Source organism: Adiantum capillus-veneris, chromosome 14, assembly GCF_014529385.1.
Source record: "Adiantum capillus-veneris isolate H3 chromosome 14, ASM1452938v2, whole genome shotgun sequence".
In the NCBI taxonomy this organism is placed as follows: domain Eukaryota; kingdom Viridiplantae; phylum Streptophyta; class Polypodiopsida; order Polypodiales; family Pteridaceae; genus Adiantum; species Adiantum capillus-veneris.
This window is the reverse complement of record NC_140944.1, coordinates 61,423,578-61,438,588: the sequence shown is the minus strand read 5'-3', so window position 1 is coordinate 61,438,588 and position 15,011 is coordinate 61,423,578. Positions and strand designations below refer to the sequence as shown.

At 44.7% G+C, this 15,011-nt stretch overlaps 1 protein-coding gene across 4 annotated transcripts in view; it reads right to left on the bottom strand.

Annotated features, from left to right (window-relative positions):
- The window catches only part of EMB1220 (pre-mRNA processing ribonucleoprotein binding region-containing protein), a 28,893-nt gene extending 15,960 nt beyond the window's left edge, over positions 1-12,933 (bottom strand). For 2 of the 4 annotated variants that reach the window (XR_015190196.1, XR_015190195.1), the window contains exons 1-2: positions 12,776-12,932; positions 12,502-12,633 (exon numbers count right to left, since the gene is read on the bottom strand). Coding sequence is in view for 2 of the 4 variants with exons in the window: in XM_086528635.1 (XP_086384761.1) it covers positions 12,502-12,633; positions 12,776-12,862 (219 nt within the window). In the remaining 2 variants the exon portion in view is untranslated. Of the gene's footprint in view, positions 1-12,501; positions 12,634-12,775 lie in introns of all 4 variants that reach the window. The other 2 variants (XM_086528635.1, XM_086528636.1) reach the window with 1 other exon arrangement.
- Between the last annotated feature and the right edge of the window lie 2,078 nt (positions 12,934-15,011).

Here is a 15,011-nt window from a genome sequence, read left to right as displayed (position 1 = left end):
GGATCAGAAGACTCAATGGGAAAAGAACTTACCTTTGGTGGAATTTGCCTACAATAACAAGATACACTCTTCGACGGGGAAGACGCCATGTGAGATTGTTGAAAGTGCTGCAAAGGTTCCATCCTTCCTGAGCACGAAAGATTAGATATTGGAAGCGGATGAATATTCGCAAGATTTGGATACGGCTTTTGCCAAGGTTCGCGATACTTTGCAGGAGTCTCAAGAACGACAGAAAAAGGCAGCGGATCGCCATCGTCGCGACTTGAAATTGAAGGAGGATGATTGGGTGCTCTTACGTTTTAAGAAGGCACGCCTACGAAAGAAAAAGGGAAAGGAGAGGCTTTTTCCAAAGCTTAGTATGCGATACTACGGACCTTTCCAGATAACTGAAAAGATAAATGATGTCTCCTTCCGATTGAAACTGCTAGATACTTGGAGGATTCACAATGCATTGCATGTGAGTCTCTTGAAACCTGTTAAGGGTGATGTGCTTGATGATGGGGAGCCTGATGAGCAACCCGCAGTGGAAGAAAATGAGGAGACCCTTGTTCTTGAACAGATTTTGGCACATACGGATACGAAGAAAGGTAAAGTCCGAAGGCAGTTCTTGGTTAAGTTCAAGAACTTTCCTGCATTTGATGCGAAGTGGATGGAGGAGGAGGACCTAGCAGATACTCCTCGGATTGTGAAACTTTACCTCGATGTTTTGGTTTAGCATAGTCTACTCCAAACGGAACCCAAAAATTCAGCTTGGCCGAAGATCTGGTGCAGTGGGATGCACAAGAGGGGAGTTACTCCGCTCCTTTGTCAACAGATGCCTTGATTTTGATACTAAAGTCACTGATGTCTCTTTGAGCTTCAGGGATACTGAGAGCTGACAGTATTCTGCTGGATGACTTTATGAAATGGAATTCTTGATAATGATACTGATTTGTTCTTGACTTCTTTTGAGTGCAGGAACTGATAGCCGAAATGACTGCAACATTTTGGTCTGATTGATCTCGAATAGACATGGTTGCAATAGGGGCTAGTCAATTGGACATCGATAAGGTCCCGATTGGACCTAGATGTGATTGCTAGCTACATTGCCGATAAATCATGGTCTAAGATCCGAATGAATGTTGAATGTCATGTGATGTCCTGTGATGTCTGGTGATGTCCTGTGATGTCGTGGGATGTGACTGTTGATTTTGTACATGTGCTAGATGTGTGTTCCTAGTACGTAGGTACTAACAGTCAGTGTCTGCTAAGACAGTTTATGGCTTTTGTCGGTTTTGCAGGCGTAATCGCGGTCGATTACAATGCTTTCAAGAGGGGGGTATGTCACAAAGTGATGACGTGGCGGACAGCAAAAACCCTAATTTCTGCCAGAAACCCTAAAATTCCTGCAAACCCTAATTTCTGCTAGAAACCCTAATTTCCGAAAATCGCGGAGGCTTGAAAAAAAAATTAAAAATAATAACAAATGATGAGCGACGCGAATTTTGCTTTTTTAATAAAAAAAGAGAAAAAACTCTCTAAGAGAGAGAGAGAACTGATGCTTTTTATTTTAAAAGCTTTTGGGGCTCTGCTTTTGGGCATCCCTTGTAACCCTTAAATAAGTGGTGAGGGTCTCACTTCTCAGAGCATCTGGACGCAGAGTCTGAGAGTGAAACCCTAGCCACTCTCTTGTACTTTGATCTGATTAATATAAAAAGAAATACCGAAAGAGGCGCCAGTCTTTCCGGCCAATATCTCTACGCACGGAACTCCGCCGAGCCAATGCAAATCTATTGTGATCTGTGAATTGTTTTGAAGTGGTTATTTGGTGTTGTCGCGGTTGATTCTTGACTTGGAGTGTCCAAGTCTGTCACATTGACAGATTTAGCAAGCACGCTCATTTCATTCCAGTGAAGAAAACAGTCAAGCCGGATCACTTAGCGAGACTGTTCATTGTGGCCCAGATCTTCAGATTACATGGCATGCCCGAGACGATTGTCTTCGACAGCGACCCCAGATTCACGAGTTTGTTTTGAAAGGCAATTTGGGAGAACATTGGCACGCGGTCGCAATTCTCGTCATCTTTCCACTCCGCAGACTGACGGGCAATTTGAGATTGCCAATTCAGTGATACTAGATTTATTGAAATCTTACATCTCGGATCAGAAGACTCAATGGGAAAAGTACTTACCTTTGGTGGATTTGCCTACAACAACACGGTACACTCTTCGACGAGGAAGGCGTCATTTGAGATTATTGAAGGTGCTGCGAAGGTTCCATCCTTCCTAAACACGAAAGATAAGATGTTTGAAGCCGATGAGTATACGCGCGACTTGGACACACCTTTTGCCAAGGTCCGCGAGGCTTTGCAGAAATCTCGGGAAAGACAGAAAAAGGCAGCAGATCGCCATCATCGCGATTTGAAATTGAAGGAGAATGATTGGGTGCTCTTACGTTTTGAGAAGGCACGCCTGAGAAAGAAAAAGGGAAAGGAGAAGCTTTTTCCAAAGCTTAGTACTAACCTTTCCAGATCTCCGCAAAGACAAATGATGTCTCCTTCCGACTGAAGCTGCCCGAAACTTGGAGGATTCACAATGCATTTCATGTGAGTCTCTTGAAGCCTTTTAACGGCAATGTGCCCGAAGATGGGGAGCCTGATGAGCAATCCGAAGTGAAAGAAAACAAGGAGATCCTTGTTCCAAAACAGATATTGACACATAAGGACAGAAAGATTAATGGGTAAAGTGACAAGGCCATTCTTGGTTAAATTCAAGAACTATCTTGCATTGGGTGCGAAGTGGATGGAGGAGAAGGACCTAGCAAATACTCGTCAGCTTGTGAAACTTTACCTTGAAGCTTTTGGTTTAGCATAGTCTATTCCAAATGGAACCCCAAATTCAGCTTGACCGGATATCTGGTGTAGTGGGTACGCACAAGAGGGGAGTTTCTCCGCTCCTTTGTCAACAGATGCCTTGATTTTTTGATACTAGAGTCACTGATGTCTCTTTGAGCTTCAGGGATACTGAGAGCTAACAATATTCTGCTCTATGACTTTATGAAATGGAATTCCGGATGCTATGAAACTGACTTGTTCTTGACTTGTTTAAGTGCAGGAACTGATAGACGAAATGACTGCAGCATTTTGGTCTGAATGATCTCGATAGACGAGGTCTTGAGTGGATCTAGATGCGATTGCTAATTGCATTGCCGATAAATCATGGTTTGAGATCTGAATGAATGTTGAATGTGATTTGTCTTGTGATGTCATGTGATAAGACTGTCGATTGGTACATGTGTTAGATGTGTGTTCATAGTGAGTCAGTACTTGTCACAAGACGGGAACCACGTGCCAATAGAAAAGAGCAGACTAAACAGACTTTTAGCACTTCATTAACAATTGGCGCGCCTTTTGGTATTTCTTTATATTGCATCAACTCAGTACAAGCCGGTACTCTAGACTCTGCACCTTCTCCACAGGAAGCATGCCAGAGAATGAGCCCTAACCTCATACTTAAAGGCCCTCATACTTAAAGGCCCTAAGCCCCAAAAGCAATTTAAAGTAAAAAGCCTTCAAACTCAAAAGCATCTGTCTAAAAGCAAAGCCAAAAAGCTGCCATCGCAATTTCCGTACAACCTGCCACGTCATCAGCCAATGCAAAACGCGGAATTCCATACAACCTGCCACGTCATTTATGTCAGCACAATTTTTGAAAATCTGCCAACGTCATCAGTTGCGCAAGTCTTGAGAGTCCAGCTTTATTTAAATCCTTTGTCACTCGGGGTCCCCATAAGTTGGTAGGACTTCTTCTTTTGTTACTTGTTCTCTTAGGGTTAGGCCCCTCGGCCGGCATCTACAAGTTGATTCCATTCTTCAGGGCTTTGACACGTCCGCAGTTTGTTACATCTCCCCTTCTTGAAAGAGAGTAATTGTCCGTGATTGCAGCATATCTGCAAAACAACTCAAGTTAGCTCAAAAATTTCCGAGGGACAATCAGTTTGCTCTTTTTGTTAAGGAGTTAGCTTCTCCTTTCGGCTCTTTTGATCAAGGAGTTAGCTTCTCCTTTCGTCCATATCAAAACTCTTGATATTCCAGCGTAGTAAAATTAGCCATCACACCGTGACCGTACTGATCTTCCACGGGTGTCTTGATGCACTAAAATTACATACCCAAGCAATCTCATCCAATTAGGAATATTCAGTAGTTGACACATCACAATGCAACACAAATGCTCACATATGCATGTTACAAGACATAGAAACATGAAGCCGTCGATGAACACTCCTCCCGCATAACCTAACAACGTCCGGGCCCAGAGATATTCAACGACTCCCTCATCACTCCTCCCGCTTAACCTAAAAAGGTCCGGGTCGGGAGATATAGAGGCCTTTTACAACCAAACGCCCCCCAAACCGCAGCCTGCGTCGTTTGGAGGTGCTGAGAGTAACCACTGCTCAAACTTATTAATACTCCCCCCGTAAATAACCATGCAGGTCCAGGCCATGAGTAAACAACAACAATACTCCCCCCGTAAATAACCACAAGGGTCCGGGCCATGAGTATGAACAAGCATTCTCAAACATTATTTCCCAGTACTCCACCCGAGAGTAAAATAACCAATCAATAAAATCAGTATTAAAACCAAAGTCAAACATTTCAAATCAACACCAAAACAGGTTCAAAACATAAACCATCCATTTCAAACAAATTTCAAACATGATCACCAAACAAGTTCGCAAACAGATTTCAAACTTAAAAAGCAATCTCGACATCAGTCGAGCTCGAAAAGTCGACTAACTTTCCATCCTGGGACCTGCACCAAAAATAGGGTTAGGTTCATTTCATAAGGTCGTAGCCGAGCACAGCATGGTCCATCAGCTCTTGGACAAACAATGTTTCTTAGGCAGCGATGGTAGTCCCAAGATAGCAATTGCACTGGATCTCCAAGGTCGTCTGCTCGTGAAGAGACATCTACTGGGAGATGTCGAGAAATTTCAAGTTATAATATGCTAGGGTTTCCATGGCAAGCATTTCAGGATACCCTACTCTACCAAGAGGAAGATGTCAGAAACCATATAGCTTCGGGCAAAAAAAAAATTGAAAGCTTGCCAAGTACTTGGAGTATGTTGCTTGGTAGCTGTAGACATCAACATCTACATGGCACTGCTTCTGAGAAAAAAACAGTGACTTGAAACAAATCTGGATCCTTCTCTTGCAAGTGATCTTAATTGGCTTATGCCCTGTAAGACATGAGCGGTGAAGACGGGAGCACGCCCGATGCGCGAGGAAGTAAGGGTGGGTGTGGCTAATAAGTCCGGGTTGGAGGGCGAAGATACCTCAAATAAAATTCCAAAAGCTTTGTCTGCTCTTTTGTAGGACCAGTATACTTTCAGAAAAGCACACGCATGCCGATACAACTGTCACAAGACGGGCACCACGTGCCAGTAGAAAAGAACAGACTGAACAGACCTTTAGCACTTCATTAACAATTGAACTGAGAGAGAGAAAGAGAGACGACACGCGACACGGAGTGGTGGAATTCCACCCCAGAGAGTATTGGCCCCAAACCTTGGCGCCCCCTTTCGGTATTTCTTTATATTGCATCAACTCAATACAAGCCGGTACTCCAGACTTTGCACCTTCTCCATAGGAAGCATGCTAGAGAATGAGCCCTAACCTCAGATTTAAAGGCCCTAGGCCCCAAAAGCAGTTTAAAGTAAAAAGCCTTCAAACTCAAAAGCATCTGGTCCAAAAGCAAAGCCAAAAAGCTACCATCGCAATTTACGAAAATCCGTACAGCCTACCACGTCATCAGCCAACGCAAAACGCGAAATTTCGTACAATCTGCCACGTCATCATGTAAGCGCAATTTTCGAAAATCTGCCACGTCACCAGTTGCGCAAGTCTTGAGAGTCCAGGTTTATTTAAATCCTTTATGTCACTCGAGAACCCATCGGACGGGGTCCCCATGAGTTGGTAGGACTTCTTCTTCTGTTACTTATTCTCTTAGGGTTTAGGCCCCTCGGCCGGCATCTACAAGTTGACTCCATTCTTCAGGGCTTTGACACGTCAGCAGTTTGTTACATTACTAGCAGTCAGGGTCTGTTAAGACAGCTTATGGCTTCTGTCTGTTTTGCAAGCGTGATCGAGGGCGATTACAATGCTTTCAAGAGGGGGGTATGTCACAAACTAGTGACGCGGCTGCCCAGTTGGTGACGTGGCTACCCTGTACACACACCCTGCCCGCATGGACAGCCCCTGGAAATGACCCCCCGAATTGCTGACAGGCACCGTATGGACAACCTGCGTTTTGGGGCGCATTTCACAGAATTCCGTACTGCTGACGTGGCAATTTTTACGACGTTGCTTTTGGGCAATTTTGCGTGGCCTGTTTTTTCTACGCAAAAGAGGAGAGAGAGAGAGAGAGAGAGAGAGAGAGAGAGAGAGAGAGAGAGAGAGAGAGAGAGAGAGGTTTTACTCAAGAGAGAGCTTGTGAGAGACAAAGAGCTTTTGCTTTATTTTTGGCAAGGCTTTTGATTTTGAAGCTTTTGGGCTCCGCTTTTAGCATCCCTTGTAAACCTTTAAATAAGTGGACAGGCTTCTCGCTTCTCAAAGCATCTAGACGCAGAGTCTGAGAGTGAGAGCCTCCCACTCGCTTGTACTTTTGCAACAGATTAATACAAAAAGAAATACCGAAAGGAGTCTTTAGGGCCAATATCTCTAGGCACGAAACTCCGTCGGGCCAGTGTTGAATCAATTGTGAACTGTAAACTGTTTTGAAGTGAATCTTGTCATGTCGCGATAGATTCTCGACTTGGAGTGTCCAAGTCTGTTACACTCGACGCCTACTCTTCTCCACTCGGCGGTGCGCAGTCCCTGCTCTTCTAACCGACGGGCTCTTCTCTCCCACCTAGTGGTGCTCAGTTCGCTCCTGCCCACCGAGTCAACTCGGTCTAAGTAAAAGAATTCACAGTCAACCCTAAATACAGGTGACCTTTCCCACGAGTAAGGCGTAATCTCTATTGCGAGGAAAGTTGCAGAGCCTCAAGCACAAGGAAACTGCAAATCTGCGATGCAACGCGGAGGCTCTCTCTCCCCAATCAAGCGGACACGTCTTTTAGTGCCCACCCCGCCGGTGGATCCGATGGCCCTTCTCCACTCTCAAATTCGAGAGCTCAAGGACGAGCATGCAGAGCTCAAGGCGCATCTTGCAGCCCTTGAGACACCTCTCTCCTCCTTGGAATCCCAAAAGCAAGACGACAGTAAGCACCTTTTCGCCAAAGCAAAAGAGATCGAGCACACCCTTACCACAAGCATGGCCAACCTTGCTACCCAAGTTCAAGAAACAACCGTCACGGTCTCCTCCAAAGTAGAAGAGTGCATGCAAGAACGTCACCGACAGGAAGGACTAGCACTGTCTGTTCGAATCGGCGCCTTGCCATCTACTTGGTGGGGAGAGAGTGACGACTACACATCAACCCTAGTAAAGCTTAACCAAGCCATCCACCCAACACAATCGAGAAGGTTCACCACGACAAGCGCACCAACCAAGGCATCTTGGTCTTCAAGACTAAAGAGGCGTGCATAGAACTTCTACAACAAGCACGACTTCTCAAGGGCACCAAAATATGGATGAGCGAAGCCTTAACCCTTGCCCAACTTAAAGTCAAGAAACAAGAACTCCAAAAGGTTCGAGAAGCATGAGCAGCCGGCAAATGTGCCGTCTACCGAGGAGACAAGGCCATCATCGAGGAATTCCTGGCTCCAAAAACTCCCAAGCCACCTTCCCCTTCTCCCCCCCAAAGTGACATGTCACAATTTTGTTGTACCCACATTAGTAATGATTCTCCATGTACTCCTCTAGTAAGAGGCCCAGCTATGTATGTTTTCATGGTCCCATAGGTCATATTTGACCTCTGAGGACGATAATGAAATCTATCTCTCTCTCTCTCTCTCTCTCTCTCTCTCTCTCTCTCTCTCTCTCTCTCTCTCTCTCTCTCTCTCTCTCTCTCTCTCTCTGTGTGTGTGTGTGTGTGTGTGTGTGAGTGTGTGTGTGTGTGTTATGTCCCACCTACAAGAGAGGGGATCTAGCCTAGACACCGTCGGGATGGGCGTCCAATGTCCAGGCGGACATAGTGTGAACTCGGTCACTGTGGCCTATCCACACTTCTTAGCATTTACACAATGTTTCCCCAAAGTAAATCCCGCTAGTGATCATTCAGTCATGTATCCTTGTACAATGATGGCAGTGTGCATAATAGGGATAAGCTGAGATTTAGGTCTTTTGTCTTGCGGCCTCTTCTCCCATTCCATTTGTTGGAACTTGGTGGTGCTACGTCACTAACTTGTCACACAAGATCCTAGAAAACATGGCGCAATTTGCGACAAAAATCGTGGGCCATACAGACGGGTGTTTACATGGCAAGTACGATTGATAACATGACAGCGTACGGCTGATGACATAACGTGGCAGTTTTAGGCAGGGTTGCTTTCCGAGGTATAGTTGTAAAAGCAATTTGTAAAAGCAGTTGATTTTCAGTACTTCTGAGCACTTGTAAAGTAACTTTGTAAAGCTATTTGCTTGTCAAAGGTGCAACAAAAAAGGGTGAATCACGGGTAATTCTTCAGATGGTTCACATATTTCCGATCTCTGGAGTATTTAATCAATCTTTTTACACACTTGTCAACCTACCATTGACGTTTATACTCCGCTTTGGTAAAATTCCCCGTAGGAAATTTGCCTAAATCTCCGTTGGTTTCTTCAATTCCACACTGGGTTACAACTTTTCTTCCCCTCCCCTCAAAGGGGTGGTCTCTTTCAATTCTCCGCAAGCACCCATATGTGCTGCAGAAGGGGTCAGATCCTCCGTAGAAGAATCTTTTTGAGCTCTGTGTCACAAACTGCTGGCATGTCAAGTCACTAAAGAACAGAGCCAACATGCAGATCACAGCGGAGCCTAAACCCTAAGAAGCAGCAGCAGAAGAAGAAGTAGAAGCGGCACAAGAAGTTTTATCAACTTACAAAGTCTTGCTGAGTGGCCTATTTTGAAAGAGGAGTTCCCACCAACTAATGGGACCCTGTCCGATGGGGCCCAAGGGACCTAAAGACGATAAAATAAAGCAGGACTACACACACACAACCCTGAGTAAAACGTGATGATGTGGCAATTGTATAGACGCCCATGATTTGCGGTGTGACGTGGCAACCTATACGGACTTCCGCGTTTTGTGCCGATGACGTGGCATGCTGTATGGATTTTCCATGCATTGCACTGGTTGCTTTTGGGACCAAATGCTTTTAAAACTAAAAGCTTTTCATGTACCTGCTTTTGAGAGGCCAAGGACCTTTAAAGTTTACATATGAGCCAAGGGCTCATTCTTTGGCACACGCTCGCATAGAGGTGCAGAGGATGGAGTATTTGCGTTGTGTTGAGTTCAAGCAATATAAAGCAATACCGAAAGGTGCGCCAAGGTTTGGGGCCAGTGCTCTCTCAAGGTGGAACTCCACCACTCCTCATCTCGCGTATCGTGCACTCTCTATCTCTTTTAGTTCACTTGTTATTTGAAGTGCTTCAAGTTGTTCAGTCTGTTCTTTTCTGTTGGCATGTGGTGCCTGTCCTCGTGACACTCTGATACCACTATTACAGGCTTGGATTCTCCAAGCGAGAAATCGATAGCAACACACGAAAATTGCTGAGATTAAGAGAGACAGAGAAGAGGAGAGTCAACACGGCACGGTGGAGTTCCAAGCCAAGACTCAATGGCCCATAAGACTGGCGTCCCTTCCAATATTTCTTTATTATTACGTTCGCAAAGTACAGCTCCCGAGCCTCCAACTCTCTCCGAGACTCTGCGTCCAGATGCTCACAAGAAGTGACCCTATGGGCACTTATAATGTTACATGGGGTGCTCAAAAGCAGAGTCGCAAAGTACAGCTCCCCGAGCCTCCAACTCTCTCCGAGACTCTGCGTCCAGATGCTCACGAGAAGTGACCCTATGGGCACTTATAATGTTACATGGGGTGCCCAAAAGCAGAGCCAAAAGCATCACGTGGTGTCAGTCCTCGTGACACTCTGATACCACTGTTACAGGCTTGGATTCTCCAAGCGAGAAATCAACACACGAAAATCGCTGAGATGAAGAGAGACAGAGAAGAGGAGAGTCAACACGGCACGGTGGAGTTCCAAGCCAAGACGCACTGGCCCATAAGACTGGCGTCCCTTCCAATATTTCTTTATTATTACGTTCGCAAAGTACAGCTCCCCGAGCCTCCAACTCTCTCCGAGACTCTGCGTCCAAATGCTCACGAGAAGTGACCCTATGGGCACTTATAATGTTACATGGGGTGCCCAAAAGCAGAGCCAAAAGCATCACGTCCAAAAGCACTTAAGCCCAAAAGCTTCTGCTCTCAAAAACTGGAGTAAAAAGCAGTCCAAAACAGCAAGCGCAAATCGCGGAAATCTGTATAGCCTACCTTGTGGCACAGCCAACGCAAAACGCAGAACCTCCGTACTGTCTGCCACGTCAGCGTCCAGACGATCCTACCACGTCATCAACTAGCGCATTTTACAAAATTCCCTCTCAAAGATCAAGCTCTGTATTTTTAGGGTTTTAGGCCCCTCGATCGATGCTCCATAAGTTAGGTGGGGCTAGGATTGTAAAAACCCCTTATTCTTTTCATTTTATGCCCCTCCGTCATTCTTTTTGAGTTCAAAACCTTCTCTATTCTTCAGGTTCAGTTTCTTTCCAATTGGTCACGCCACGTCATCACTTTGTGGCAGGTTTGGTGAAGACATCCGCAAGGGAAAAAACTTTCGGATTCTCAAAGCTTGTTGTTTTCAACCAGGTAATCTCTCTGCCTTCTCATCACTTTTTCATTTTGAGATTGCTCTACCATAGGCCTCGGCTTGTCCTACCAACCCCCACCTGTTGTATTAACATTGGATGGATACTCTTGCTCCCTTAGCAATTTCCTCGACCCTATGAGTTGATTTCATCACTTCACTTACAACGGCTTTACTTTCTTCATCAGGCACAGTTTTCAGATATCCTATGACCCTGAGTTTCTACACCTTCCAAAAACGAGACTCCCTCGAGGTTTTATTTCATAAGCCCTTGGCCTTGCTTTTTTTACTCAAAAGAAAAGATAACAACTTTTAAATATTCATAAAAGCCCCAAATAGTCAACTACTTTTTCTCTACGTCAAAACTGCTACGTCATCCACTATACGGATTTCTGTGATTTCTTGCACAAAACGCAGCGCACTTTCCAACACAAATGCAGGACTATTCTACCAGCTTTTGATCTATTTTTTTAATGCTAGTCCACGTTCGTCGTTGACTCCTCGCTCCACCATGGTTAGTCATGCCACGTCGTCCAATTGTCACAGACTGAAAATTTTAAAGGAGGTCAGAATGTACACTTTTCCAAGGCCTTGTGATGAGAAGAAAGGATTGGCCTTCATCCAAAAGTTTGACTGTCACAAGTTGGTGATGTGGTGTGCCCAACTGAAATAATGATCGAGAGGACAAGGGGTTAGAGAACCCTAAGAGTACTTCAGAAGTTGTGGCCGAGGGGCCTAAAAAGATGGTTAGGATTTTAAAAACCTAACCACCAACTAGATCGACTTGAAGAGCACCAGCCAAGGTGTCCTCAGGGTCACTCTTCAAAGAGCATTTGGACCTAGAGTCTCAAAGAGAGTTGGACCCTCAAGGAGTTGTAACTTTGCTAAGCAATAATAAAGAAATAACGAAAGGGCCCGTGCATTTGCGGATAGAACTCTGCCATTCCATTCATTCATTCTCTCTCTCTCTCTCTCTCTCTCTCTCTCTCTCTCTCTCTCTCTCTCTCTCTCTCTCTCTCTCCAAGTTCAATTATCTGCAGATTTTGTTTGTGTTGCTATTGGTTTCTCACGTGGAGTGTCCAAACCTGTAACATCGATATACCTGTCTCGGGTGCAACTTCACAAAAGCCTAGGAAAGTCGCCGCTTTTCTTGAGGAGAATGCGCAGCAATGGTGGTCAACCTTAATGCTCCATGGAAAGGTTGCAGGCACTACGTACTTGGGTGGGATTCAAACAATTGTTTGCTTCCCTATGGTTGACGCTTGCATACAAGGCACATATTCTCCCAAACTTATAAAAGAAGAAGTTCGACACTCCATGGTCTTACAACCAATGGATACCTTTCATCCAATGGCTTTTTTCACGATGGCCTCTCTTGACGAGCACAAGGAGAGATGTTATGGGTTACCTCCTGAGTTACAAAAGCATTGCCGTGCCAATAGCAGAAGGCCGCCAACATATAGGGGGTAATGACCAATGCACAGGACACTTATGTTTTGCTCACGACATAATTGACATTTGCGAACAAGGCCCCAAAACACTCTCTCCAAGTACCTTACTCATCAAATAGAACCATCTTGTTTCACATTAAGAACTGCAAAAAGAAGGGCTGGAGCATCTTTTTTAATTGTAAGAACCATGAACACCCAAAAAAAAACGGTTAAGACATGAGACCCTGACCTCCATTATGTCGCGATAACGCTGACTCTTTTGCAATTTGGCTACAGTGTCAAGGTCATCATAATTCAGAGCTTCGATATCAGCCATCTCATCATCCTCGTCTTCGTCTTTGTCTCCTTCCTCTGCTTCATCCTGCAAAAATAAAATAAAATCAACTTCTTGAGTTCACCACATATCTTAGTTCCATAGATTCTGCAAAGACATATCCTACGCAGACACATGCATGCAAAGAGTAGCTAGGCCACAATACAAATACAAAACACAGAAAACGTACGAGCAGAGTTGCTTCGTTGTCCGACAAGTCTTCGAGGTCTGCCAGAAATGAATCCGCAAGCGTTGCCTGCGAAGAAACACGAGACATTGCGAACTTGCGAAGGTCCGAACGTGACGATAACTTAACAGCTTCTTCGAGTGTAGGCCTAAGGGTCACAGCAGTGTGGGGAGAAAGTCTTCATTTTATATGGTAAGAATAGCAGCTTTCCACGTGGCTAGATGCGACTGGTGGAACGCTTCTAAATTCTCGTGAGAGTTCAAGAGGTATTTTTTTATTTGGTAAGCCTAAGGAATCTATAGGGTCAATTGTTGATCAATAGCGACTGTTGTAGCCTTTTTTTCATGCAATTGTATCTCACGTAAAAGCTATCAATGGTTGCGCTTGTTAGAAAATAAGACGTAGCTAAATAGATATTTGAGTAGATTACTTAATGGAGAGAGATAGATTTAAATACAAGAGATTATAGAGTAGAAAGAGAGAGAGTACACACGATATACGTGGTTCACCCAATGTGAACTACGTCCACGGCAAAACAGCCACTCAATGGCTTTAGCACTTCAAAAGAAGAAGTAGTTTACAAAGGGATTAAACCCTTAATAGAGCTCCCGTCTTGCTTCACTCTCACCACCTCACACTCACCTTATTGCATCAACTTCACACTATGAAATGTGTGTAGAACTTGTCTCCTTTTATAGGCCAAAAGGGCTGTCCTCTCTTATGAGAAGCAGCCATGTGTAGCCGTCCTTGTGCGAATAAGTCCAAATCAGACCCTTCAATCCGCCCATGTGTGGCCGCCCTTGAGAAGACAAGTCCGCTTTTGAATTCGGCCACCGGCCATTGACTACCGGCCAACCGACAGTTGTTTTTCGACCACTTTCCGGTCGCCGTCCGGCCATAATATTCCGACGAAAAGGAATATTCCGACGAGGGGAAAAAAAAGTCTCGGGGACTTGCGCCCCCGAGGCCCCTAAAGTTGCCCCTGATTCTTGGCCGTGAAAATTTTGGTTTCCGATGAGTGATTTTCCTTCACGCATGATGGCTTCTCCTCATAATGGGGGCCTTACAAATGTGCGCTTTTACCACAGAAAATTACAAGGGTAAATCAAGCTCCATACTTAACAATCTCCCACTTGGAGACTGATCTCCAACCCAAACCTGTGACTGCTTTCCATTCTGGCTTCTTATCCTTGAATGCCGATTGAAGATGAGCAAAAGCTCAACTTCCCCTTGTTGACCACCTTTGTAAACATGTGTGCAGGATTTTCACTTGTATGCACTTTTCCTAGCTTTAGTTGTCCCTCTTCCAAAAGAGTGCGTATAAAGTGATATCTCACCTCAATGTGCTTTGTCTTTGAATGAAAGGCTGAGTTCTTTGCAAGATGGATAGCGCTTTGGCTATCATTGTACAAGACACGATTGTCTTGTTTGAATCCAAGCTCTTCTAAGAATCTGTGAAGCCAAAGAATTTCTTTGCTTGCCTCCGTCATTGCTACATACTCTGCTTTCGTGGTAGAAAGTGAAACCACTTTCTGCAGCTTTGAAGCCCAGCTTATTATTGTGCCTCCAACCGTGAACACATAGCCAGTAGTGCTCCTTCGAGTATCTTTGTCACCTGCCATATCTGCATCAGCATACCCTTCTAGAAAAATATCAGTTCCTCCAAAATACAAAGCATTTGTTGTTGTCCCTTTTAGATACCTAAGTATCCACTTCACAGCTTGCCAATGCTCTTTACCAAGGTTGTCCATGAACCTACTCACAACTCCCACTGCATGTGCAATGTTCGGCCTTGTCCAGACCATAGCATACATTAGAGAACCTACCGCTGCAGCATATGGAACTTTAGACATATAGGCTATCTCCTCTTGTGTCTTTGGACACATATCCTTCGTTAGTTTAAAATGACCAGCCAAAGGTGTAGAAACTGGTTTTGCATTTTGCATTGCAAACCTTTCTAGTATCTCCTTGATGTAATCTTCTTGAGATAGTTTTATTGTCTTCTTCGTCCTGTCCCTTGATATTTTCATACCAAGTATCCTCTTTGCAGCACCTAAATCTTTCATTGAAAAAGATTTAGACAGCTCCTCTTTTAGGTCTTTGATGTGCTGCATGTTAGCACTTGCAATCAGCATGTCATCAACATACAACATTAGGATGATGAACTTCCCATCTCCCAAATTCTTCGTGAAGACGCAGTGATCCGAGTTGCATCTTGTGAATCCATGATCCAACATCC